Genomic DNA, 24429 nt, shown 5'->3' on the forward strand with positions numbered 1-24429 from the left:
CCGTATCTTATATCTATATTCCCCAGTACGTTAATAAGTGAATCATAATTTACACTCAACCTAGCATATGTATCAAAAAGGATACCAAAAATTTATCAAAAAAAGTAAAACAAAATTTAAAAATACTTCAGTAGTATGAACGTTTTTAAACAAAACTTCAATTAGAAAACTAGATTCTGCTTTGAATACAAAACTATGCATCTAAATGACATTGCCTTTTTATAAACTTGAAATTGAACAATTTACCTGAAAGTGAAGCATATTATAACAAATTTAGCATTTAAATGAAGAACAATGCACGGATGAAGTGAGAATTGAATTAAAAATACTAAATATCAACAGACAATGATGAGGAAAACGAAAAAGATGGAATAATGCATATTGTATCGCTTGCAAGATCATTAAATTGTTTTGAATAGATGTTGAAATAATAGGGCAAACAAACAATCAACATGATAACAAAATATGTTAAAATTTTCTTCATTATTGTTTGTGATTTAGCTTACGTTTTTCGTGCAACACATACACACCAACAAACGCACTACACAACACTAAAAGGGCAGTATCACCGGTCACCATTAAAAATATGAAGAAAATAAATTTTATCTGTTGCTTACGTTCTGTTAACTTCGAGGCGCGTGTTATGTTTTATTGATAAAAGAAAGCAATTGCATTCGATATTTCTTTTCAAAATGAAACGTACTTCTTATTGTACCTTGTTGTTTTAAGCCTACCAACCAAGTTCATTTTTTTAAAATCCATTTACACCATTGTTATGGTTTACACGAATGCGAACCCTGCAACGGGGCGAAATCGGTCGTCGGAAATAAAGGATCCGACAGTCGCCCGGATAAAGAGTGCGTAGAGAACAGCGAGAGAGAAAGAGGAAGAGAGAGTAAATGCGTAGCCGCACGCGGTTGCGTAAAAAAAGGTTAGTACAGGTTAGGACACAGGAGCCAGGCTAGCGAAGGCGGACCTTTTCTGAAGTTATTTTTTTATTTCATTTAATTTTCCCTATTTCATTATTCATCATTCTGTATTGGCGTGAATTAGTGTGATAATAAAGAAATTACTATCTAAACGCATTTCGCGCTCAGTGTGCCTACAGCTTTGCCTTCAGAAAAGCGTGCATTTGTGCGTCTTAAGTACCGGGAAAACGTAAAAATCATGGGACCGAAAAAACGTGGTTGCCAAGCGTGTGGCGATAATAGTGAAGATACTCTTTACGTGCAGTGCGATGCGTGTGATAAGTGGTGGCACTTTACATGCGTTGGGATAACGGTACCTCTCGAATCCGTGCAAGAGTGTGCGTGGATATGCGACGGGTGCGTAAAAAAAGCACAAAAGGAACAATCCACACGGCAAGCGGTCGAGACCATGCCAGGTACATCGAAAGGAGTTGCTAAGGCGAAAACGAAAGTGGACATTGTAGGTGAGCAAGGGACGCGTTCGGCGATCTCGAAGCGGCCAGATCGTTTATCAATCGAAGGGGCCGACGAGTTGAGTACGCAGGACGGAGCTGACCACGTGGCAAGGAAAGCCGTACCTAACCTCAACAATGACCCTGCCAGTGATGACGTGGCACGTCGGCTAGTCATGCTGAAGCAACGACAGGATTTGGAGAAAAGGCGTTTGGAGCTGGAACTTCAGCTGAAATTCGTGTGTGAAGAAGAGGAGTTGTTAAGGGTTGGTAAAGTTGAGTTTTCGACAGTTTCACCCCAGTTTAACTCTTTTCAGCCGGAAGAGAGTGCGGCGAAAACCAGTAAAGAAGACTCAGATGTAACTCCTCGTCAAGCGGTCGCTAGGAAGAATGTCCCAAAAGAGCTCCCGACCTTCACAGGTGATCCGGCTGAGTGGCCGATATTTATTTCTCACTACGAGAATACCACCAGGCGATGTGGATACTCCAATTGGGAAAATATGCTGCGGCTGCAAAAGTGCTTGAAGGGACCTGCGTTGGAAGCGGTGAGCAGTCGTTTAATGTTGCCGGAATCGGTGCCGCAAGTTATCGAAAAGCTCCGGTCAAGATATGGTCGACCAGTGCACCTGATAAAGACCCTAATAGCGAAGGTACGCAAGATCCCAGCTCCGCAGGTTGACAAGCTGGAGAGCATCATAGAGTACGGTGAGGCGGTGCAAAGTATGGTAGATCACATGGAGGCAGCAGGCGCTCGGGCACATTTGACGAATCCGATCCTATTGGAAGAGGTGGTCGGCAAGCTGCCGAACGACCAGCAGTTGCTTTGGGCACACCACATCCGAGGGGTGGATGAGGATTCATTGGACCTTGTGATGTTCAGTGATTATATGGAGAAACTGGCGGAAGATGCTGCTAGGTTGACGACAGTGGATTCTCCGTCAATGCGTGGGTCCCACAAGGGTAAAAGGAGCTATGTAAATACGCATTTGGAGGCAGACGGTAATGCGACGTCGATAGCAGCGGATAGAAGCTGTTTGTTTTGTCATGGAACGGGGCACGGATTGACCACGTGCTACAAGTTTAAAAATCTGCCAGTGAAGGACCGATGGCAAAAGGCACGAGAGTTGTCGGTGTGCTTCAGTTGTCTAGGGAAGCACAATTGGCGGAATTGTCGAAACAGAGCCGTTTGCGGGATCGGTGGTTGTACGTATCGACACCATGCGTTGTTGCACGATAAGGCGGAATCGAGTGGTGGCGCTGGAGAAGGACGATCGGAAGGTGGAGTTGTTGCTGAGAGCAACCATCACCAATACACATCATCGACGGCGATATTCCGCATTGTACCAGTGACTTTGTATGGTCCGGCTAGGAACGTATCAACATTTGCCTTCCTGGATGAAGGATCGTCTGTGACGTTAATGGATGAGGACGTAGCGGTGCAGCTTGGTGTTGAGGGGGTGGTGGAACCACTTTGTATGAGATGGACCGGTAACACCCAGCGTATTGAAATGGGGTCCAGGCGTGTCGACCTCAAGGTGGGACCGTCCGGATCATTGAAAAAGTTTGCCATGAACTCGGTACGAACGGTACCTAATCTGAACCTGCCAAAACAGACGTTCCAGCTGGGTGACGGAATGGGAAAGCATCTTCAACGTTTACCGCTACAACAGTATCGGGAGGCGGAACCGAAACTGCTCATAGGGTTGGATAATCTGCGGTTGGCGGTCCCTCTCAGGACTAAAGAGGGAAAGGAAGGGGAACCTATCGCAGTGAAGACGCGCCTGGGATGGTGCATTTATGGAAAACCATTTAATGGTTTGAGCGAACAACTGTTGCATATATGTGAGTGCAACAGTGAGGACAGCATCCATCAAGCGATGCGAAAGTTCTGCGAAACCGAGCAATTAGGGGTATCGCGCGTTGTGGAAGTTCATCCGGATGATCAACGCGCGCAAAAAATACTAGATGAAACCACTGTTCGTGTTGGAAACCATTTCGAGTCAGGATTACTATGGAAGACGGACAGTGTCGAGCTTCCTCCCAGCAGAGAGATGGCGCAACGTAGACACGTTTGCTTAGAAAGGCGCATGGAACGGGATAATGTTCTCAAAGAGCAAGTGCATCGACAGATTGGCGACCTCGCCAGCAAGGGATATATCCACAAGGCTTCGGAACAGGAGCTCGTGGATTGTGATGAGAAACGTGTATGGTATCTACCAATAGGAGTGGTTACAAACCCAAATAAACCAGGGAAGGTTCGGTTGATTTGGGACGCTGCAGCAAAGGCGCATGGGAAGTCGCTTAATGATCATCTGCTAAAGGGTCCGGACGATCTGTTGCCTTTGCCTGGAGTACTCTATCGGTTTCGGTTGTATGGGGTGGCCACCTGCGCGGACGTGAAAGAGATGTTTCTGCAGATAAGGATCCGTAAGGAAGATCGGCAAGCACAGCGTTTTTTGTGGCGGAATGATCCGTCAGCCGAGTTGGATACGTATGTGGTAGACGTCGTTACGTTTGGTTCTGCTTGTTCACCAGCAACAGCTCAGTATGTGAAGAACAGGAACGCCAGGGAGTATGCGACACGATTTCCAAGAGCGGCGGAGGGAATACTGCAGAGTACATATGTGGACGATTTCATTGATAGTTTTGAAACTGTGGAAGAAGCATGTCAAACATCGGTGGAGGTGAGAGAGATATTTCGAAACGGTGGTTTTGAGCTGCGAAATTGGACCTCCAACAGTATGAAAGTAATAAACCACCTTGGGGAGGCTAGTACCGACGATATTAAACGCCTATCTTCGGACGGTGAGGCGGAACGTGTGCTGGGAATGCGCTGGAATTCGGTTTCTGATGAACTGGGTTTCTGCACTCGGGCGTGCACAGCTGCATCAGATTTGTTAAGGTCGCAGAGAGTACCAACAAAGCGGGACGTATTACGGTGTGTAATGTCTTTGTACGATCCTCTTGGATTGCTTGCGATGTTTGTGATCCACGGCAAAATATTAATACAGGATTTATGGCGATCGGGAACACAGTGGGATGAAGAGGTGAATGATTTCCAATTAAGAGATTGGCGCAGGTGGATTGATTTATTTCCAGTGATTGCGCAAATTCGGATTCCTCGCGCGTACTTTACAGATGCAACGAGGACCTTGTACGACAGCGGTGAGTGGCACGTGTTCGTTGATGCCAGTCAACACGCATATGCTTGTGCGTTATATCTGCGAATAATCGACGCTACGGGTGAACCGCAATGTACGCTTATTGGTGGGAAAGCGAAGGTCGCACCGCTGAAAGCACTATCGATCCCTAAACTGGAACTACAAGCTTGCGTGTTGGGCGCACGAATGTTACAGTTTATACAAAACCACCATCCACTCGGAATTAGACGGCGTGTGCTTTGGACGGATAGCACGGTTGCGTTATCGTGGATAAGAGCAGATCCGAGGAATTATAAACCCTTCGTAGCCCACAGAGTAGGCGAGATACTAGAAACCACATCTCCGGAGGAGTGGCGGTGGGTGCCAACCGATTGTAATCCGGCAGATGAAGCCACGAAATGGAAAGGAAGGCTGAATTGTGATTGGGACAGCATCTGGTTCCAGGGACCGAACTTTCTGCTTCAACCCGAAGACGAGTGGCCGACACAACGAGGCAATAACAGTGATACGGTAGAGGAACAGCGTCGAATATACCTTCACGTGGAGGAATCAAACTACGAGATTCTACCTCTAAAGTGGGAGCGATTCAGCAGATTTGAGAAGCTGCAAAGGACCGTCGGTTGGATTGTCAGGTATGTGGACAATTTGGAACGGAAGATGCAAGGCGAACCGGAACAAGGTGGAGTTCTAAGGCAGGAAGAACTCGTTAAGGCGAACAATATTCTATGGCGACAAACACAACTGCAATATTATGCAGACGAAGTTCGTGCGTTACGTGTTGATGATGGTGACTCAAAATCGGGAAGACGGGTTACTAAACAGAGTCCAATCTACAAACTATCACCATTCATGGATGAAGACGGCGTGTTACGAATGCGAGGAAGAGTAGGAGCAGCGGTGGGAGTCCCCTATTGCGCCAAGTATCCTGTGATACTGCCCAGAACCTCCAAGCTTGGCGAACTGATAGTTGAACGATACCATCGAATATATCGTCATGCGAACAAGGAAACGATAGTGAATGAAGTACGGCAACACTATCAGATACCGAAGCTGAGAACGTTGGTGAACAGAATCGCCAGGAACTGTGTGGTTTGCAAGATACGGCGGTCATTACCACAAGTTCCACCTATGGCACCATTACCAAAAGAAAGGTTAACACCGTTTATTAGACCGTTTAGTTTCACGGGACTGGACTATTTCGGACCAGTCAAGGTAAAACGAGGAAGGACAAACGAAAAGCGATGGGTGGCTTTGTTCACGTGTTTGACAATACGTGCCATTCATTTAGAGGTGGTGCACAATTTGTCAACCGAATCGTGTGTTATGGCTGTCAGACGATTCGTGGCTAGACGAGGAGCACCGGTGGAGATCTTTAGCGACAACGGAACGAACTTTTTGGGGGCAAGTCGGCAACTGCGGAAGGAAATCGAGGAGCGCAATGAAAATCTGGCTGCGACTTTCACCAACGCGCACACTCGTTGGACTTTCAACCCACCAGGGGCTCCACACATGGGCGGCGTGTGGGAGCGCATGGTGCGGTCGGTAAAGGCGGCGATCAGCACGGTGATGGAGATAAATAATAAGCCCGATGACGAGACGTTCGAGACGGTTCTGTTGGATGCTGAAGCAATGGTCAACTCGCGACCATTAACGTACATTCCCGTGGATCCGGAGAACCAGGAAGCGCTCACTCCGAATCATTTTTTGCTAGGTAGCTCTTCGGGCGTGAAGCAACGTCCAGCGTTGCCTACGTGTTATAGTTCTGGATTAAAGAACAATTATAGGTTAGCGCAACACATATTGGACGGTATGTGGAGGAGATGGCTCAAAGAGTATTTACCAGTGATTACTAGGCAGAGTAAATGGTTTGACAACGTTCGTGAGCTAAAGGTAGGAGATTTAGTACTGGTGGTGGACGGGAACGTAAGGAACATGTGGAAACGGGGAATAGTGGATCGAACGATAACAGGAGCTGATGGACACGTACGGCAGGCATGGGTGCGTACTACTAGCGGCACGTTTAGGCGACCTGTAGCCAAGTTAGCATTACTGGACATAGTTTAGGGTGACCACACGTAGTTGGTCACGGGCGGGGGGATGTTATGGTTTACACGAATGCGAACCCTGCAACGGGGCGAAATCGGTCGTCGGAAATAAAGGATCCGACAGTCGCCCGGATAAAGAGTGCGTAGAGAACAGCGAGAGAGAAAGAGGAAGAGAGAGTAAATGCGTAGCCGCACGCGGTTGCGTAAAAAAAGGTTAGTACAGGTTAGGACACAGGAGCCAGGCTAGCGAAGGCGGACCTTTTCTGAAGTTATTTTTTTATTTCATTTAATTTTCCCTATTTCATTATTCATCATTCTGTATTGGCGTGAATTAGTGTGATAATAAAGAAATTACTATCTAAACGCATTTCGCGCTCAGTGTGCCTACACCATGATTTGATTCATTGAACATTGAACCGTTTGCACAATAGCTACAATACAGGACACGAAATATCACAGATCAGGACTGCGCGGGCACTTTTACAGTCCGAACAGCGATTTCAAATCGTCCATCGTTAGCTTGCTGCCCTTGTTCACCGTTCCGGTTAGCACACCGTCCGCGATGCCAAGCTTGTGCTGCTGAAGTGCATGGATTTTCTGCTCCACGGTCTCGGCACACATAAATCTTGCAATAAAGAAAAAGAAACCCATTAGTATGGCTGAAGCGAACGCGTTTATCACATTCCACGGTGCTTACTTCCAAATGTAAACGGATTTCGTTTGACCGACGCGATAAATGCGATCCTGCGCTTGTGCCTCGAGCTGTGGATTCCAGTGCGGGTCGAGCAGAAAGAGATGATTCGCACCGACGAGATTCAATCCAACGCCTCCGGCCGTCAATGAGAGAAGTATTATCTGTGTGAAGCAGGAAATAAAAAACAAATATCAGAATCATATCGTGTACAACATTATAAGGACGAATAAAATGCAATACTTTAAAATGATATATTGTACATATCTTAATCCCCAAAATAATGACATAAAAGGTTTAACAAACACACACTTTATTTCTTTAAACAAACCATCAAAAATGAAACTATCACTTTTATTTTATTTCTTTTTCTTAGGGACATTTTCCATCTCCATCATAGCTTCATGGTCCTTCTCCATTTGTTTTGAGCGACGTCTGCCGAGAGGCGTCTTGCACCACCAATACAGAAACGCTTCCTCTTCCTCCTTATACACCGGTTCGAGGGCACTGCAAAAAAAAAGTTCAACTTAAAAATAATCAATAAACTTAGCATATTCTTTGTACTCTCATACCTCAGCGCATTAATCAGTTCCAGATGCGTCAATGGATGCACCCTTAGCTGTAGCATCCGTTTGCATGTAATCACCTCCCGTATACAACGCACCACCGATCCGATCGTATAGCCATCTGATATTTTTGCCATTGCACCCGTATCAAACTGCCGATGCACGCCACTGTAGTGACTGAGCAGTTCCTTCCAGGCGTACGAAAGTGCGCCATAGTCTGGCCGAGGTATATAGATAAAGCGCTGGTACGTTTGCACCATCAGCTTCATGTCCGCCTCCCACGGACAGTCGGATGTGCCGATCAGCATGATGCGGTCCTCGGGCTGTATATTCTTCACCAACTTTGGTAAATCCTTCTTCAAACGTTTCGGATCCGTACGATCCGTCTTGGGAATTTTCTTCATGAACGGTTTCTCCGCATCGCCGAAGTAAATCACGGACGGTTGCAGCAACCGTGACACTTTCGAGATCAGATGCATCAACATAATGAGGCCCGACTTGCCCGGGTACTTGCCCACAATATTCGGCGGGCTGATATCAAACAGCACCGAACCGGTTTCGGTACAGATCGCGTGTACCAGTGACGTCTTGCCGGAACCCTTCGGACCGGCGATCAGCAACGATTTGATGCACGGTCCAAAGTTACGTATGGTTTCGGAACCGAGCGGTAGAATGCAGTACTGTTTGATCAACTGCCGCACATCGCCTGGCGATGGATTGAGTGCACTGCGCGCTGCATAGCTTAAATCTCCCACGTACGCTTTGATCGGCGTTTCCGGATACTTCTTGATGATTCCGTTCGTGACGAGCTCCTCGAACAGCGATTCCGTCGTCCGGTCGGGTGTAAGATCCTTGTCCTTCTTTTTCTTTCCCTTCTTGCCACTGCGGCGCGCTTTCTTGCTGCTTTTCTTCAGCTTCTTTCCACCGCGATCGCGCTCCAGTGCGATCTGCAACAGTTCCAACTCCTGCCGCATAATCTCATCCACAATTCTGCGCAGCTCTGCCTCCACATCGGCATACTTCTCCTCGTATATCATATCGTCGTAATAAGTCTGGCGTAGATTTTGCGACTCATCCTTACCCTTCCAAATCTCCGTATACTCCTCGATGCCACTCTTAATCTCCGGCAGAAAGGAAGATTGCATCGGTTTAAATGCTTTATCGAGTCCCTCCTCGAGTGACAGTTCGCCCGGTTTCTTCTGAGCTAGCTTCTCTTTTCCGCTTCCCTTCAACTTAGATTCCCTGGACGATAGAACCGACGAGCGACTCATTTCGCTCTCCGTTCCTTGGCGGCTTAGCAGATGTCTCGACCCGCCTGCCTCCTCCGATGGGAAGTCTGGCAACCGTCCGGTCCGCTTCTGATACTCCTTAAACCAAGTCCGAATCTCGTCGGCAATATCCTCCGTCATGGCGGCACCCTGCTTCACACTAATCTCCTCCTTCACGCGTACCAACGAACGCTCATAATCGTCCTGGAACGTTTTTTGCTGTTTGTACCGAAATTGCTTCAAATCTTCCAACTCATCCACTGCCGTCCGGGCAGATGTAACCGGTGACGGTACCATTCCGATCAGTATCATCTCCTCCATCTTCTTACGGCGCGTCTGGCGACGGGTAGCGTACCCACGCCACACCTTCTGGATTTTCATTGCCGCATTCAACCCGGTCGTCGATTTGTCGCGACTACTGTCCGGTTTACCTTTTTCCTTCAATATTTTCAACTCCTTCATAAATTGAGCCCTAAGCCGACCCTGCCGGGCTCGCTCGTGCGTTTGAATGATCCGTATCGCTTCCAGTTCACTCAACTCCTCCTCCACAACCTCCTCATCGAGGGCACCGATTTTCTTGAGAATATCGTCCATAAACTTTTTCCGTTCATTTAGCTGCTCTTCACGTTCCCGTCGAAAGTATCGCGGAACGTTAACTTCCATACTGAGCGGTGTTAGGCTTAGCTTTTCGACAATCGTGTCGTTGTAGCTGAACTCCGTCATGTCAATAATGACCAGATCGTGCTTTAGCTCCAGCATCCGACCGAGACAGTTGTCCAGCAGCTTGCGGATCAGAATCCTTTTTTGTGGCTGTACGATCTGATCGTAGATCTCTTCCAAGCGATTCGAAATCACCAGATAGCGAAGGTACAGTTCAAACACTTGGCCCTGAATTTCGCCACGGTCATGCTGTGCCTCAATCGCCTGATACTCAAAGTCATTAACGGCTAACTTTTCGAGATCCTTTTGCGCTCCTGTCCAGAGCAAATTAAACGTACGGTTCGACATTTTTGCTTCTTAACTCAGCAGATACTCGCGAACTGATATTTTAGCGCTCAGAACTTTCAACTTCTACACGATATTCCTTACGGATATTGATAATATGTAAACACACAGGCGACTGTTACCACGCAACACACGTAAACGTTGCCAGGGGAGATGCAAAACTCGCTCAACAGGTTGCCAATGTTCGAATTTTCATAACATGTTTACGTGTTTATATGTAAGCCCGCGGCACTACACTACAAATGCTAATATAATATTTAAAACGTTCCATCATCAATTCTGCTGAATATCACACTGTTAACGTCAAGGTAAAGAAGAATCCTTGCACTTTGAATATTTGACATAACAAGTGAAAAAATATTGTGGTCCGATGGTAGCGTCTCCCGTAATAAAGACTAAATGTCCAATTAAGTATTTAAATGTAGTCTAGTAAAGGTAGATGGGGCGGCCCCCCGGTGATGTATTGATAACAACGCTGGTCTTCACACATCAGAACCGGTCAAAAATTCCATGTAGACTAATCCCCTGCATGCACGACTGACTATCAAAACTACTGGTAAATAAAGTCAAACAAAACCAGAAATGGCAGGGCTGTATCTCTTGATGTTGTTGTGCCGATAAAGAAGAATAAAGGCAGACTTACACCTATCTAATAAAATATCCGTTTAACAGCAAAAAAGGTCGTTTTTTTTCATTCACTTACCTTCGACTTTCCCGACGGGTTGTTGAACGCCACCACAATATCGTTACGCAGCTTGACCGGGACCTTACCCGTCAGCGACACGTGGGGTACGTTCCGAGCTGACAGATGGGAGCCCAAGATTTCCAGCATGCTGGTCCACTGCGAAACAACGATCGCCTTATCGCCTGTAGCAAATATTTTCTCCTCCAGCAACTGCATCGCTCTTTCGATCTTCGAACTGGCACGATCGATGCGGAAGATCGGATTCGATTTGAGCATTACCTTCGAAGCCGCCTTTGCCATCGCTTCCGGCCGGTCGAACTTATCGGACAGGTTCAACGAAAGTTCACCTTTACCATCACCACCGTTCGCAAGATTTGTCTCATGTTCTGCAATCACGTCGTTCAGTTTTAACTTGTTCAGCTGTCCCAACAGATCCACCTCACTGTCGAGGCTTGCTTCATCTGCACCGGACAGTTCAAGGGCGCCCTCATCGTCGTCGGACAGCATCTCGTAAATTAACCCCGGATGGCAACAAATTTGCCGCAGGCGAAGCAGCAGCACCAAAATCTGATGCTGTTTAACCTCCTTTCCGTCATCGTCGTGCATTCTCTTTAGCTTTTGGTGTACCTTATCAAATGCGTAATTTGCACCACCGCGTTGAGAGAAGGTGGGTCTATTGCCTCCGAAACCGTAGTTTATGGCATGCTCCTTCTCTGCCCGTTGGTGTAAGAACTGAGCGAACAAATGCTTCGAGTACATCAGCACCTTCTGATAAACGTTCATCTCGTCCTTCTCCAGCTCCACCTCGATCACTTCGACCGTTTTGCTCGGCAGGCTGGTAAGGGCGCCTCGTTCCTGCAGCTCCTTCTTCGTACGCCGTAACATGATCGACTTCATGATAGTATTCAAACGCATCGCTCCGCCAGCCGTTTTATTGTCGATCCATCGCTTCCAGTGCACCAGATCGTTGAACGGTGTGCAGCGCAAAAATTTCATCAGTGCGTACACGTCCATCTCCTTGTTCTGTATCGGTGTGCCGGTTAGCAACCATCTGTAGCGGCCCTTCAGTCCGCAGCACGATTCGGACATGTTGCTTTTGTGGTTTCGAATGACGTGTGCCTCGTCCAGTATGATGCGCTCCCAGTTGACACCGTACACTCCGGCACAGCCTCGTGCCGCAACCTTACTTTCCCGCGAAACGATATTGTACGTCGTGATGACGATATCGTACTTTGCCAGCTGGCGCGGTTTCGATTCGCGCTGCGTTCCGTGATGCACACACACGGACAAACTGTTGCGCTTCACACGGTTCGTTATCTCGCTTTCCCACTGGCGTATAAGCGACGCAGGACACACGATTAGTGTACCGCCCGCATAATAATCCTTTCGTCCCTTCGACTTCCAACCACCGTTCGGGTTTTGATTTTCCTCTTCTTCACCCTCGCTCTCGCTTTCCCGTTCCAGCAGCTCCCCGTCCGGGTCCAATTCTGCCGATTTCAGCACCAGCGAGATCATGCTTAACGTCTTGCCGAGACCCATATCATCGGCAAGAATGCCTCCGCGCGGTTTCTGCGTTTCGCGCCACAACATCCAGGCCAGCGCGTGCCGCTGATGATTCATCAGATCGATCTTGAGCAGCTTCGGCGGATCGGCTAGCGTGTCCTCCGTCGGACAAGTTTCGATCGACTTGTGCAACGTCGCCAAACGGTCCATCGTAAGCAGCTTTTGGTTTTCAAACGTTGCGATACCCTGTTTTCCCGTGTGTCGCGGTTGAATATCGTCCGTCGTTTTCTTGATCGTGTCCCACGATATAAAATCGCCACGCTTACCCGCACCTACACTACCGTCTGCGCTAGCATCTCGCGAGCTTTCTACGCCCCTCTGGGATTGATCAAAGTTTTGCTGAATAGTTTTCTTTATTCCCTTGCTCGGGGTGGCCCGTGTCATTTCGATGTCCTTGGCTAGCTCGAATATTTGCGACTTTATATCGGCCAAACGGCGCACCAAACCGGCCCCCTTATCCGGCAACTTGGCACTGTTCTTCATGACGCTTTCGATCAGCACCAGCTGACTTTTTAAATCGGCCATGCGACGTACTTTAGCATCGTACTCACTTTGCGACACTCGTTGCTTCTGCTGACCACGCACAAACCCGGTTATGGTCGGTTGAACAAGATTCTGCTGAGCAGGTTTACCGCTCGCCGGCACATTCGCTTGTGATACACCTTGGAAAGAAACTTCATTCTCTTCACCGCTGCTAACAGAGAGAATTTCTAGCGATTTTTCTATTAATCTTACACTGCTCGAATCATTGTGTATGCTGGGTTTATTTTCCGCATCAGAGGTGGTAGTTTTAATCTCCTCTACAATGTGCGTCGAAGACAGCTTTTCGCCGATCGAAGCACGGATGCTTATCGAATGCCGACCACCGTTAAAGGATAATTCCCCACGAGATTCATTACGCTCGTCGTTATGCGCATTCGATTCTGCTTCAGATTTTAACGTCGAGGAGAGCTTCGTGCTGATCGCATCCTGATCATCGTCTTGATGGAATGTTGATGATACATTGTTGCCTGTTTCTACGTACCGTGGAGCCCCTTCCGAATCATTCTGATTCTTAGTTCCATCACCATTTTCATCATCGGAGATGACTATCTTCTTGCGGTTTTTGCGAGTAGTAGTTATGATTTCGTCCTCACTATCAGAGCCACCACCTGTACGCTCGTCACCACTAGGATCTTCATCGTCGCTCGTGCCAACAGCCGCAACCCCATGAATACTCATACGAGTCACTGGTGAAAACGCACGTCGTTCCACCTCGTCCTCATCTTCTTCGCCGCTGCTAACATCTTCTTCACGGTCGGACCCATCGTTGGTTCGATCTTGATCTTCCTGTTCGCTCTCATCACTGGGTTCGTTTTCCACTTGTCTCGGATGCAAGGACATTCGTTTACTCTGGCGTTTCTTCATCTGTAGCACCATGTTTTCCTCTTCGCTAGCAGCAGACGAGTTGTTTACACTGTTAACAGAAGACTCAACCGTTGCAGATGAGTCGGCTGTGTACAAAACAAAATAGATTATCATGTTTATCCTTGCTGGTAACCTCCAAACGGTGCCATCCTTTACAGATAAACGCCAGCTACTTACTTTCATCGATCACAATCGATTCAGCGTCCCGGAACTTCCCGAACGATTGGTTTTCTGTAGTGTAATGAAAACATATAAGCAATAAAGTGGAATTTTGTTTTTGCTCCTGCAAAAAACACCAATGCGCCTACCCATGAGCGAATCTTCTTCCGCAGAATCCTCCACAAAAAAGTTCTCAGCAGACATTTTGGTTTCTAGTTTACTCTAGCAACTATTACCACAATACAATCAAAAGCTAAACAAAAGCTCCTCTTCTTGATCAATCGATGGTTATAATGCCGGCTTTCTCGATGCCGTTGTGTTCCTTTTCTTTTGTTCGTCGTTCCACAATTACACACTGCACAATAGGAAGATCTTGCGAGCTAATTACACACATAAACAAACGGACTGCCAATGTATGCTTCATCGAGGGAAGCGCCAACAACCGTTGCTCACAATGAACATTTCGAATTTTGCTTTGACAAGCCCACGTACGCAGAGAACGGGTACGCTTGAAATGTCAAATGTTTTCCCTCACATTTGTGAAGCGTTTCTCCAAGCGTTTCATTGGGTATTGGAAAAAAAGCACTAGCAAGCAAATATTTTTTTCAAACCTAGAGCGAAAAAGAAATGTAAATTAAATGACTTTTGATTATTAACGGCAAATGCCCTTGCCCCCCCTGTCGGCAAAACAATATAATCAAAAATCAAATACCGTGATAGTGATAGATTACAGCAATGGATTCACTAAAAAAATGAAAGAATCAATACAGAATAATCGTAAGTTTCACATTTTGCTATCATTTCGTTTCGATAAGAAAACAATCTACAATTTGACTTTAATTGATCTGCAGTTTTTGAAGAATAAATACCCCCGGTGCAGCAACAACCCCCTCCCTTTCCGACGATAATTGTTTGTCAACAAAAATCAGCTGTTGGCTTTTTGCTATAGTGTGCGTGGATTTCTGCGAACGTCAATTTGTAGCGTCCTGCGCCGTGACGTCATCACGCAGAATCGATTTTTCCAGTTCACACATACTCATGCACACACGACGGTGCGTAGCTGTCAAAAGTTTTCCATCTCAATTTCCCCAAAGCCGTGTGTGATACAAAGGAACATTTGCCAAGGCAGCTTTTGTTCCACCGTTCGGGGTGGTTCGTCGGTCGGCTGGTGAAAATGTCCTCTACCGTCTTTCATCGCCGGTGCGGTAAACGGATTACGCTGTCGAACGGGAACCGCACGGCGATGCGAAATGTAAGCGAATTCAACCACGGATTGGTGCTGAGTGCCGAGCCCTTGCAAGATGATGTCCTGTTTGAGGTGCGAATCGATGAGAAGGTACGATATGGATCCGGGCTGGGGTCGTTTGTTGATTGGATACTTTTTCTCATGCAAAGTTGTCTTTTCTGCAGATACAAGCATGGAGCGGAAGCATTGAAATTGGCATCACGACAGTCAATCCCGAATCAACCGAATTGCCACCGTGTGCAATGAAGCTGCGCAACACCACCTGGGTAATGTCCGGGATCTCCGTACTCAACGATGGTCTGTTGCTGGTTGAATCGTACGGGCTCGATTTGGAAAAGTTAGGCGAAGGAGACCGTGTCGGCGTGCAGCGAACAGCCCGCGGTGAGTTGGTGTTCTACGTCAACGGAGAACCGCAAGGTGTAGCCGCACGGGACATTCCACGGCAGGTGTATGCGCTAGTAAATCTGTACGGCAAATGTGTACAAGTGACGATAACATCCGGTCAGCTGACGGATCTACCCGGGGAGTACGGAGCGTGCACTTCATCGGAAGATGTGAGCGCATCCCCGCAAATATCGCAAAATATCGATCTGCCAATGTCGGTGGAAATGTCCGTAAACGGTGGAACGACAACAACCTCCACCGTGGTTGCGGCGACCTCATCCAGTTCCGCCATCACGTCCAGCACGGAGGGAACATCCGATCCGAGCGATAAGCTTCGGTTTCACACACGTTGCGGATCGTTGGTTAAGCTGAGCGCCAACTGTCGTACGGCCGAACGACGCCGACCGCTGGATGAGTTCAACAATGGAGTGGTAATGACCCATCGGCCACTGTGGGATAACGAGCTGTTTGAGATTCGCATCGATCGGTTGGTTGATAAATGGTCGGGATCGATCGAGGTAGGCGTAACGACACACTGTCCATCGGCGTTACAGTTCCCGGCGACGATGACCAACCTGCGCAGTGGGACAATAATGATGTCCGGGTGCGGTATTCTGACGAACGGGAAAGGAACGCGCCGCGAGTATGGTGAGTTCAATCTGGACGAGCTGCGCGAAGGAGATCGGGTCGGTATGATGCGAAAGTCAAACGGCAACCTGCATTACTACATTAACGGACGCGATCAGGGCGTCGCGGCGACACGCGTTGCCCAAACGCTTTGGGGCGTTATTGATCTGTACGGGATGACGATCAAGGTGACGATCGTGGATCGAGACGAGCGGGAACAGCGCAATCTGGTAACGCGCCGCAACCATCTGCTAAGCATGCCGGCCCAGATACAGGAGCTCCCGCTCAGCAGCTTGCCGCACGCGACCACAACCGCCGGCAGCCCGTCGGAAGCGGATTGTGTCGGTTCCGCGTCCACGCTACTCGATCGGCTGCTGTTTCACCAGATGTGCGGTTCCCACGCGAGTGTCACGCACAGTGGCCGTACGGCGCTGCGCCCGAATGCATCGGACGACTTCAACAATGGTGTGGTGCTAACGCGCCGTCCACTGCGCCCGAACGAACTGTTCCAGGTGCGACTGGAGCGCGTCGTCACCAAGTGGGCCGGTTCGATCGAGATGGGCGTTACGACGCACAGCCCGACCGAGCTCGATTTCCCCTTCACGATGACGAACGTCCGGACGGGCACGTGGATGATGACCGGGAACGGTGTCATGCACAACGGCATGACCGTGATCGAGCAGTACGGCCAAAATTTGGACCGGTTGCAGGTGGGCGATCGGGTAGGCGTGGTGCGGAAGGACGACGGCACGCTACACTTCTGGGTGAACGGGATCGATCAGGGTCCGGCAGCGACCAACGTACCGGAGAAGGTGTACGGTGTGATCGATCTGTACGGGCAGGCGGCCCAAGCTTCGATCGTCGACACATCCGAGTGTGGTACACCCGATACGGGTAATTCGACCATCTCCAACACGACGCTCTTCCCGTCGGCCGAACCACGGATGCGGTTCAACACGTGCGTACATGGGCGCAATGCACACATCATAAACGGTGGCCTAACCGCCTGCCGACCGAAAGCACTGGCCGAGTTTAATGATGCGATCGTGTTTAGCAGCCGCCCGTTACGCCAGCGGGAACTGTTCGAGATCGTACTCGATACGGTGGTCGACCGGTGGAATGGCAGCATCGAAATCGGTGTGACCGCAATGCGCCCGGACGAGCTGTCGCTACCGAGTACGGCGACCGATCTCGAGCACGATACGATTATGGTTTCCGGCACGACGCTCCTACTGAACGGGTGTACGGTTCGGAGCGATCTACCGTTCGATCTCGATGCGCTCGGCCAGGGCTCGCGGGTTGGCGTGATGCGTAACGGTGACGCCATCCATTTCTCCATCAACGGTATCGATCTCGGTGCGTTTTACGACTCGAAAGCCCCGAATCTGTACGCCGTGGTCGATCTGTACGGGCAGTGTGCGCAGGTTAGCATTACGGCACCGACACACGCCACCGGCACCGGACCGGGCAGTGGTGTTGGCGCTAATGGAGATTTGCGTGCCCCGTACGCGATCAGCGAAAACTCCCAGAGCCTGCAGGCAACATCCGTAATCCAGCCGATGGCACTGGTGGAATCAAAACACCGGTGGTCATGCATATCGGCAAACACCGTCACGCTCGGTCACAATTGGACGGTGGCTTCGCGCGGTACCAACACGGCCCTATCGCACTGTCTCGTGTTCTCCGACCGACCGCTCGTACCGGGCGAAACATTCGAGATCAAGCTAACCGAGGTGAACCCACTGTACGCCGGATGTTTGCGGGTCGGTGCAACCGATCTGAACCTGTGCGATGAGCATGTGCGCAAAAACATCCCGATCAGTATGCGCCGCATACCGGCAAACGTGTGGTACGTCAGTGGAAATGAAGTACGGCACAATTCGACACTGCTGCAACGCTCCCTGGCCTCGCTCGAATGGTTACGCGTAGGTGATCGCATCGGGATCGAGCTAACGTCGAGCAGAACGTTACGAATCTTACTCAACTCGGAAGATATGAACATAACCTTCACCAATCTGCCCGATTCGGCCGACGTGTTCGCGGTGGTCGAGTTGATTGGGTCTACCATGGCCGTGCAGGTAATCTCGTCGCAGGGTCCCACCTCTCCGCTGCGACCTTGCAGCCTTCGCCTGCAGGACTCCCTCGAGCTGGGGCTTGATCCACTGAACAAACAAGACTCGATGCTGGAATCGATCGATTCCGACAGTCTGGCGATGGAATTTTCTGAGCTGTACCTCGGCAAAAACGTCTCACTGTTCGACGAACGGAAATCCGCCGCCCGGTTACAATCGTACAACCATGCGATCGTATGTCTTTCGCGTCCGCTCTGCAAGGGCCACAGTGTGAGTGTGCGCGTTAATGCGATCAACACACAGTGGAAGGGTACGATCGCGGTTGGCGCACTCGGTGCGGCACCCGGCGCATCCCCGACACAGTTTCCCTTCCCAACATCGGCCATCCTGTTCCGGCGACCGTGCTGGATAGTGACGCACGATTACGTCAACATTAATGGTACGAAAACACAGTCCCGGTATGGTGAGCTGCTGGATGCGATTCAGCCCGGCACAATCATTACGCTCACGTTAACACACGGTGGCAGCTTGCTTATTACCTGCGGCCAAACGCAGCTGGAAGAGCTGGCAACAGGGTTGCCGCATCACGTTTATCCGGTGTTCGATCTGTACGGCAAATGTGAGCGGGTAACGATCTACAACGGTGATCCAAAGAATGGGAGCCCGATCGCGGAAGAACTGGCAGTGTTGCCCAACGAACCACAGCGGCAGGGTGGACAGATTGGCGGGATTGGCAGTGGTGCTGGTCCGGGTGATGGTGGCGTCATCGGTTCCGGCCAAATGGTTGCAGGCACTGTGCTGGACAACGGTGAGAATGTGCCCCAATGCGAGAAGGCAGATTTGGAAGTGCACGAGAAGGAAACGGATCAAACGATTGCTTACCAGCCGGTGCCGACCACATCCAACCCATCAAGCGCAATGTGAGTTTCGCAAAGTGTGTCCTGAGTCGAAGACGATCCATTTTTAACATGTGATAACTGTTTTATTTTTTGCGTAATTTTAGGAGCCGCTCCGTGATGGACTGCGTGTCGGAGAATTTGCTGATGAATATTTCGATTAAAATACGTACCGCAAACGAGGCGCGCAATCAGGAGCTATCGAATTCTTGGTAAATTAAATGTTTGTCGTAGTACAATGGATACCATTCGGGAAACTTACAAATGTCATCAGAAGAATTTGGCTTGCGATTGCGTCGCTTATAAAAGCTTTTCTTCTTTATGTTTTGCAGCTGCTTGCGCGATTCTCTTCAACTGCAGCATTCGACCAATCTCAACATTCAGCGAAGCCAAAGCACTCATCGGTTCAATGCGAATGCAATGCAGGGTAGCTTTGACAGTAATCGTGGCGGCGGTGGTGATCAATCGCAATCGATGAGTTCGGGTAATTACGACGAAGGCTTTGAGGACTATCAGCATCGCCCTACCGTTTCGGGCGCAGCCAGTTCTTCCAGTGCGACCGCGCTCAGCACAGCTGGCGTTGAACCGAACACAATCGATCGTGCAGTTGGAGCGGAAGAAAACACCGACACCAACTATCTGGACGATGTGGTTGAATCGAGCATAGATTTCAACAGCATACAGCTGAATAGTGGCACCGGCGCAAGCGGCGACGAAGACTGCGATACGAATCTGACGGATGTGAATCAAAACATAACCGCTGAAGAATCGCTGGACGACGAGGAAGAAGATGGTGATGATGCGGATGAGGATCGTGATCGTAACACGCTCGCGAACACTCGTCGTACAAAGCTTGGCCTGCAGTTGCAGACTGTGGGAGGAACGCCAGTGAACACGCCACCTACGGCATCAGTTTCCGCTTCGTCACGACCCTTCGCAACCATCCAACGATTAGCACCGGAAGGTGCCGAAAATGAGGAAGGCACCACACAGCAGCACAGGGCACAGAAACCTCCCGTACCGACAACATACAGCACTGCGATATATCCACCGCCGGTAGAAAACCGTGACTGTGACTATCTGAAGCTGGTGATGAGCTTCAAGCGGACGCTTATGCTACCGGATGCATTCTTTGTCGATGAACCGTGTGCGTGTTATTGTACCAGCTGTCAGCTTCCTGTTGCTGGCGCCGGTTCGCCAAACGTCCTTAAAAACTGGGTACGCTTCCGATTGAATCAGCTGATGGTGCAGGGCGGTTGTGTCGTTAACACGGCGGACGATTTCGTTTGGACGACGGCATACTACAATACGCGCGTCGACAAGATACGCTCCGTGTTGGATCACGGTCAACCTTTACCGATTGGTAAGTGTGCTTTGGTGTGCGGCAAAACGATTGCGGTAGCGTTGCTTAATCTTTGTTCCCTCGTTTTAGAAACCGGTCAGTTACATCCGGACGCCTCTTCGGCCACATCAACGTTGAATGATAATTTCATCCCCGGTACGCATATATTGTTGCGTTCGGTTCCGGACGCTACCGAGCCTGTCAGCGTAACGGCCGCGTCGAACGTTGGCGGCTCTACCCGTGGCCGTCCATTTCCGCTTCGCTACCTAGTGAATGGACAGTTTTTCCACATTAAAACAGCGTTCGAGGTGCGGGTGCGTGCGCAATCGCTGTCCGCCGTTGACCGGGATGGTGAACAGGCGCAGCCAAGAGTAATGCCGACCGATGGTTCCAGTGCACCGGGCAGTGGTGCATGTGCGACCGCAGCTGTAGCAACAACGTCGCTGGCTTCGACCGTCGCAAACAGCAGTAACAATTCTAATGATTTCACATTCCGCTCCTGGACGACGAAGGAGGTAGATGCTTGCGTACTGACAGCGCTGCTCATTCATCTGATACCGAACTAAGGGAGCACGTAGTAGTAACACTCATCGTATTACATTTTGCCTAATCTATGTCAAAGCAGCTTTATAAATTAAGATTTCATGTCCTCTCTCTAGAACTTTAGCATTTGCAGTGTTTTGAACTTGCCGAGCTCATCCGAAAGTTTGTGTGCGTAGAATCCAGGTATTTTTAAATTGGGAGATCTATCGTTTCAATTCCTTCAATTCTTGGATGGCATCAACTTCATTGGATTTGATTCATCTATCGGGGCACTTGATGAAAGGGCCACACATAAGACAAGTTAGCTGGACGAAGTGAGTTGTTCTAGCGCACTAGCGATGGAATCTATTCTAACTGCCACTTTAAAAAACCGGATTCTCCTCCAAAACCAATCCGAATATCCGGACGGTTTGGTGTAGAAATTTCAGTTTGTTTATTACGTTTGTTGAGACTGTATAATAGAAGATCCACGGTTCATTTTATTAGAATTCGGTGGGATTATCAGTAGCGTCCCACATAGTTTCTATCAGTTCTACTCGGAAGATCTTCTTTATCCTTGGATTGTAATTAATGCCTTCTGGGAACAATTATTTTTCAGATAGTTAAATTTCATTTTATTCACAATTAGCGCATAATAAATAGTTAACATAAAGACTCGTAGGAATAAAGTTCAATTTTCTTGCTAGATTTCACGCGGATCGATGTGCAGTAAACGAGGGGATACAGACAAAAGGAACCGTGTGTTTATTTTGCAGCTTGAGGGCAATACGGAAAGGGGAACAAAAAGCAGGACGAGCAAAACAAAATAAGTCAATCTATCAATTAGTTTACAAACTAGGTGTATCGCAGTATAAAAATGGTTTACGGTGGACTTCTTTCGCATTCGAGGGTGGTGAAGCTGGAACCACATCTGGTTTGCTTTCAAGTTGAAGTGGAATATGTGCGGGTACAGGCGGGATGTTCCTATCTTTGCATTGAATTGAAAATTTTGTCGAGTTCTAGTGTCCGTGGAGATTGATTTCGAAGTTCCAGAACGTGGGAACGATTCTCCACATCTTCCAGAACGCATTCCACAATTTAACTTGAAAAAATTCCAAAAATGGCTTCAAAAACACCACCAGAAAAAGGTCCACCACTGTCGTCTCACACCAGACGCCTTACATCGCATCGAAATGGAACCGATGCGCCTCCAGTGATCGCTGTATCCGATCTTCGCGCTTTTCCTTCGCGTACAGGATGAGAATAAGCAGCAGTATCACGAGACAGATAACACCCAGTGCGATCACGCTCATCACGATCAGCTTGCTCGGTGTTACGAACAGCTGCGCCTTCCAGCGTTCCGGTTCATCGATCGGGTTCGGTACCACGATCATCTGCGAGTTCGGTATCAGCTGTGTCCAGGTGCGCGAATGATTCCACAACCCCACCGTGAGCGAATCGACGAAGTTGGGCGTCCGTCCCAACCCAAACGTGGTGAAGGGAAGATGAAGCGATAGGTAGGCGGACTGCGGAAGCTGGGCCGATGCACCGTGCTGTGGTTCACCGTCCTGCGTGGTGGTGTTGTATTCGATCCGTGGTCCCGGTAGATTCGTCCCGAACGTACGCTTTTTACGCCCTAGTGGTGTCAAAATCTTTGGCCCACTGCTATTGCTTAGCCCGGTCAGTACGATCACCTTCACGAAGTTTGCATCGTAATCGAGTGAATTGCGGAAGGCAACCGGACGCGTCCCATTGCCGTACCGTTCGACAAAGATCGCATCCAGTATGCCGTCGTTGTAGAAATCGAAAAATGACCCCATCATCGTACCGTTCGAGAATGGAGCCAGCGCTTTCCATCGGACGACGAACGTGCGCGTCATGTGGTTGCAGGCGCTCTTCTCGCACGGTACATTCTCCAGCAGGAATGTTTGCATCTGATCACCGGATTTGGTGAGCGTTGCCAGCAGGTCCGGATAGCCGTCGAGATTAAAGTCTCCGCCGCGCAAGGTGATGCTTTGCGTGGCCCAATTCGACCGGTCCGGCACAACGAAATGCCACGCGTCATTATGGTCGTCCTTGAAATCGATCTGCAGATCGTGCAGATGATTGCCGTGGTGCACGATGATGCTCGAGTTGACACACTTGGCATCGAAGCACATCGGAAACACCGGCAGCAAGCTACCGTCGAGCTCGACATCCAGAAAGATGGCGCGCCCCACGTGCTTGTTATAGTTTCCCTCCGGGAAGTCAATCTTGTGGCTGAATCGAAACTTGGCCTGACTGTTCACACCGAACCATACCTCGAACCCGGCCGTCGTGGTGAGAAACAGATCCGCCGTAAAGTCTTTGTTCAGGTCGAGCACGGCATGCGAATGGGGTACGGACAGCTCCGCCCCGTGTGTTCCTTCCATCTGCACTGTGAACTGGCCCCGCTGTCCTTGATCATCCGGCTTTTTGAAGATCCAGAACGTTCGCTTCCGCTCCAGATCCGTCCCGAACAGATCAATGATGAAATCGTTATCGTAATCCAACGCCAACGGTTGGCCAATCATCTCGATCAGTGGCTTCTCGTCTTCCGCGGTACAGTTCATTTCCTCCGATGCACCCCAGTTGATGTACACATGCGTGCGTGCGTCGTCACCGCCTTCCGGTTGTACCGTAAACATCACGTCCATGTACGCATCACCATCAAAATCGCCCGGTACGATGCTGGTAATCTTGTGCCGTTTGTATTCACACTTTGGCCCTTCCTTCAGCAACGGTTTGTCGTCGCTGCCGAGCAGTATTTGCAGCGTGTGGAAGTTGTTTCGCAGCACGAACACATCGGTCAGTTCGTCCGAGTTGAAATCGCCGTACGCGGCCGGAATCGCATCGGTCAGCTTGTCAAACACGGTGCTGGTAATGTCGATGATGTCACCGGCCCGCACAAAACTGTGCCGCAAATCGATCAATAGCGGAACCAGGTAAAACAGCAACAGATGTGCCGCTGATAGGAAAGGAAACTTCATGTTTGCTATACTGCAATGACGATGCGAAGCGAGAGTTCCTTGTTGTTGCTTTCCCACTGTTACGTCTACGGAGAAAAATACCACTTAACACGTCCTAATTCGATGTCGCATTGTAGTGTCTGCCAATGTAATGCTTGGCCTCTATCAGCTTGTTGGTCGTTCTACGATAATGGTACGTTTTTTATGCACTAAATTAGGAAACGAGCGATTGGAACGTTTGATTGTTTATATGATTCACTACGCATTCAGCAGATGAGTTTTTTTGTGTTCTTTCTTTATCAGCTGTGAGGTTTATACATATGACACAAATCGCTTCGCCAGAAGCATTTTGACCGCCAAGGTATAGAGAGTTTCCCAGTTAG

General features: G+C 49.1%; 5 protein-coding genes across 5 annotated transcripts; 2 read left to right on the top strand and 3 right to left on the bottom strand.

Moving 5' to 3' along the window:
- The first annotated feature begins 1377 nt into the window (after positions 1–1377).
- Positions 1378–6645, top strand: LOC128718494 (uncharacterized). Its single transcript, XM_053812116.1, has 2 exons — positions 1378–3847; positions 4559–6645. Exons 1-2 carry the CDS (start codon positions 1378–1380, stop codon positions 6643–6645), a joined length of 4557 nt encoding a protein of 1518 aa, XP_053668091.1.
- A 461-nt stretch (positions 6646–7106) lies between these two features.
- Positions 7107–14174, bottom strand: LOC128718855 (transcription termination factor 2). The gene is made up of 5 exons (XM_053812471.1): positions 14120–14174; positions 13989–14042; positions 10860–13897; positions 7324–7481; positions 7107–7251 (listed from the first exon to the last, which is right to left on the bottom strand). The coding sequence occupies exons 1-5, from the start codon at positions 14172–14174 to the stop codon at positions 7107–7109; spliced, it is 3450 nt and encodes a 1149-aa protein (XP_053668446.1).
- Positions 7677–10159, bottom strand: LOC128709299 (dynein regulatory complex protein 11). Its single transcript, XM_053804286.1, has 2 exons — positions 7890–10159; positions 7677–7824 (listed from the first exon to the last, which is right to left on the bottom strand). Exons 1-2 carry the CDS (start codon positions 10157–10159, stop codon positions 7677–7679), a joined length of 2418 nt encoding a protein of 805 aa, XP_053660261.1.
- Positions 14175–15008: 834 nt separating the features above from the next.
- Positions 15009–21103, top strand: LOC128706688 (neuralized-like protein 4). The gene is given in 6 exon segments (XM_053801627.1): positions 15009–15049; positions 15051–15306; positions 15381–19219; positions 19303–19407; positions 19528–20558; positions 20628–21103. Coding segments are annotated over 6 exon segments (5748 nt in total).
- Positions 21104–22237: 1134 nt separating this feature from the next.
- Positions 22238–24067, bottom strand: LOC128708507 (T-cell immunomodulatory protein). The gene has a single exon (XM_053803486.1). The coding sequence runs from the start codon at positions 24065–24067 to the stop codon at positions 22238–22240; it is 1830 nt and encodes a 609-aa protein (XP_053659461.1).
- Positions 24068–24429: the final 362 nt, after the last annotated feature.

Source organism: Anopheles marshallii, chromosome 2, assembly GCF_943734725.1.
Source record: "Anopheles marshallii chromosome 2, idAnoMarsDA_429_01, whole genome shotgun sequence".
NCBI lineage: Eukaryota > Metazoa > Arthropoda > Insecta > Diptera > Culicidae > Anopheles > Anopheles marshallii.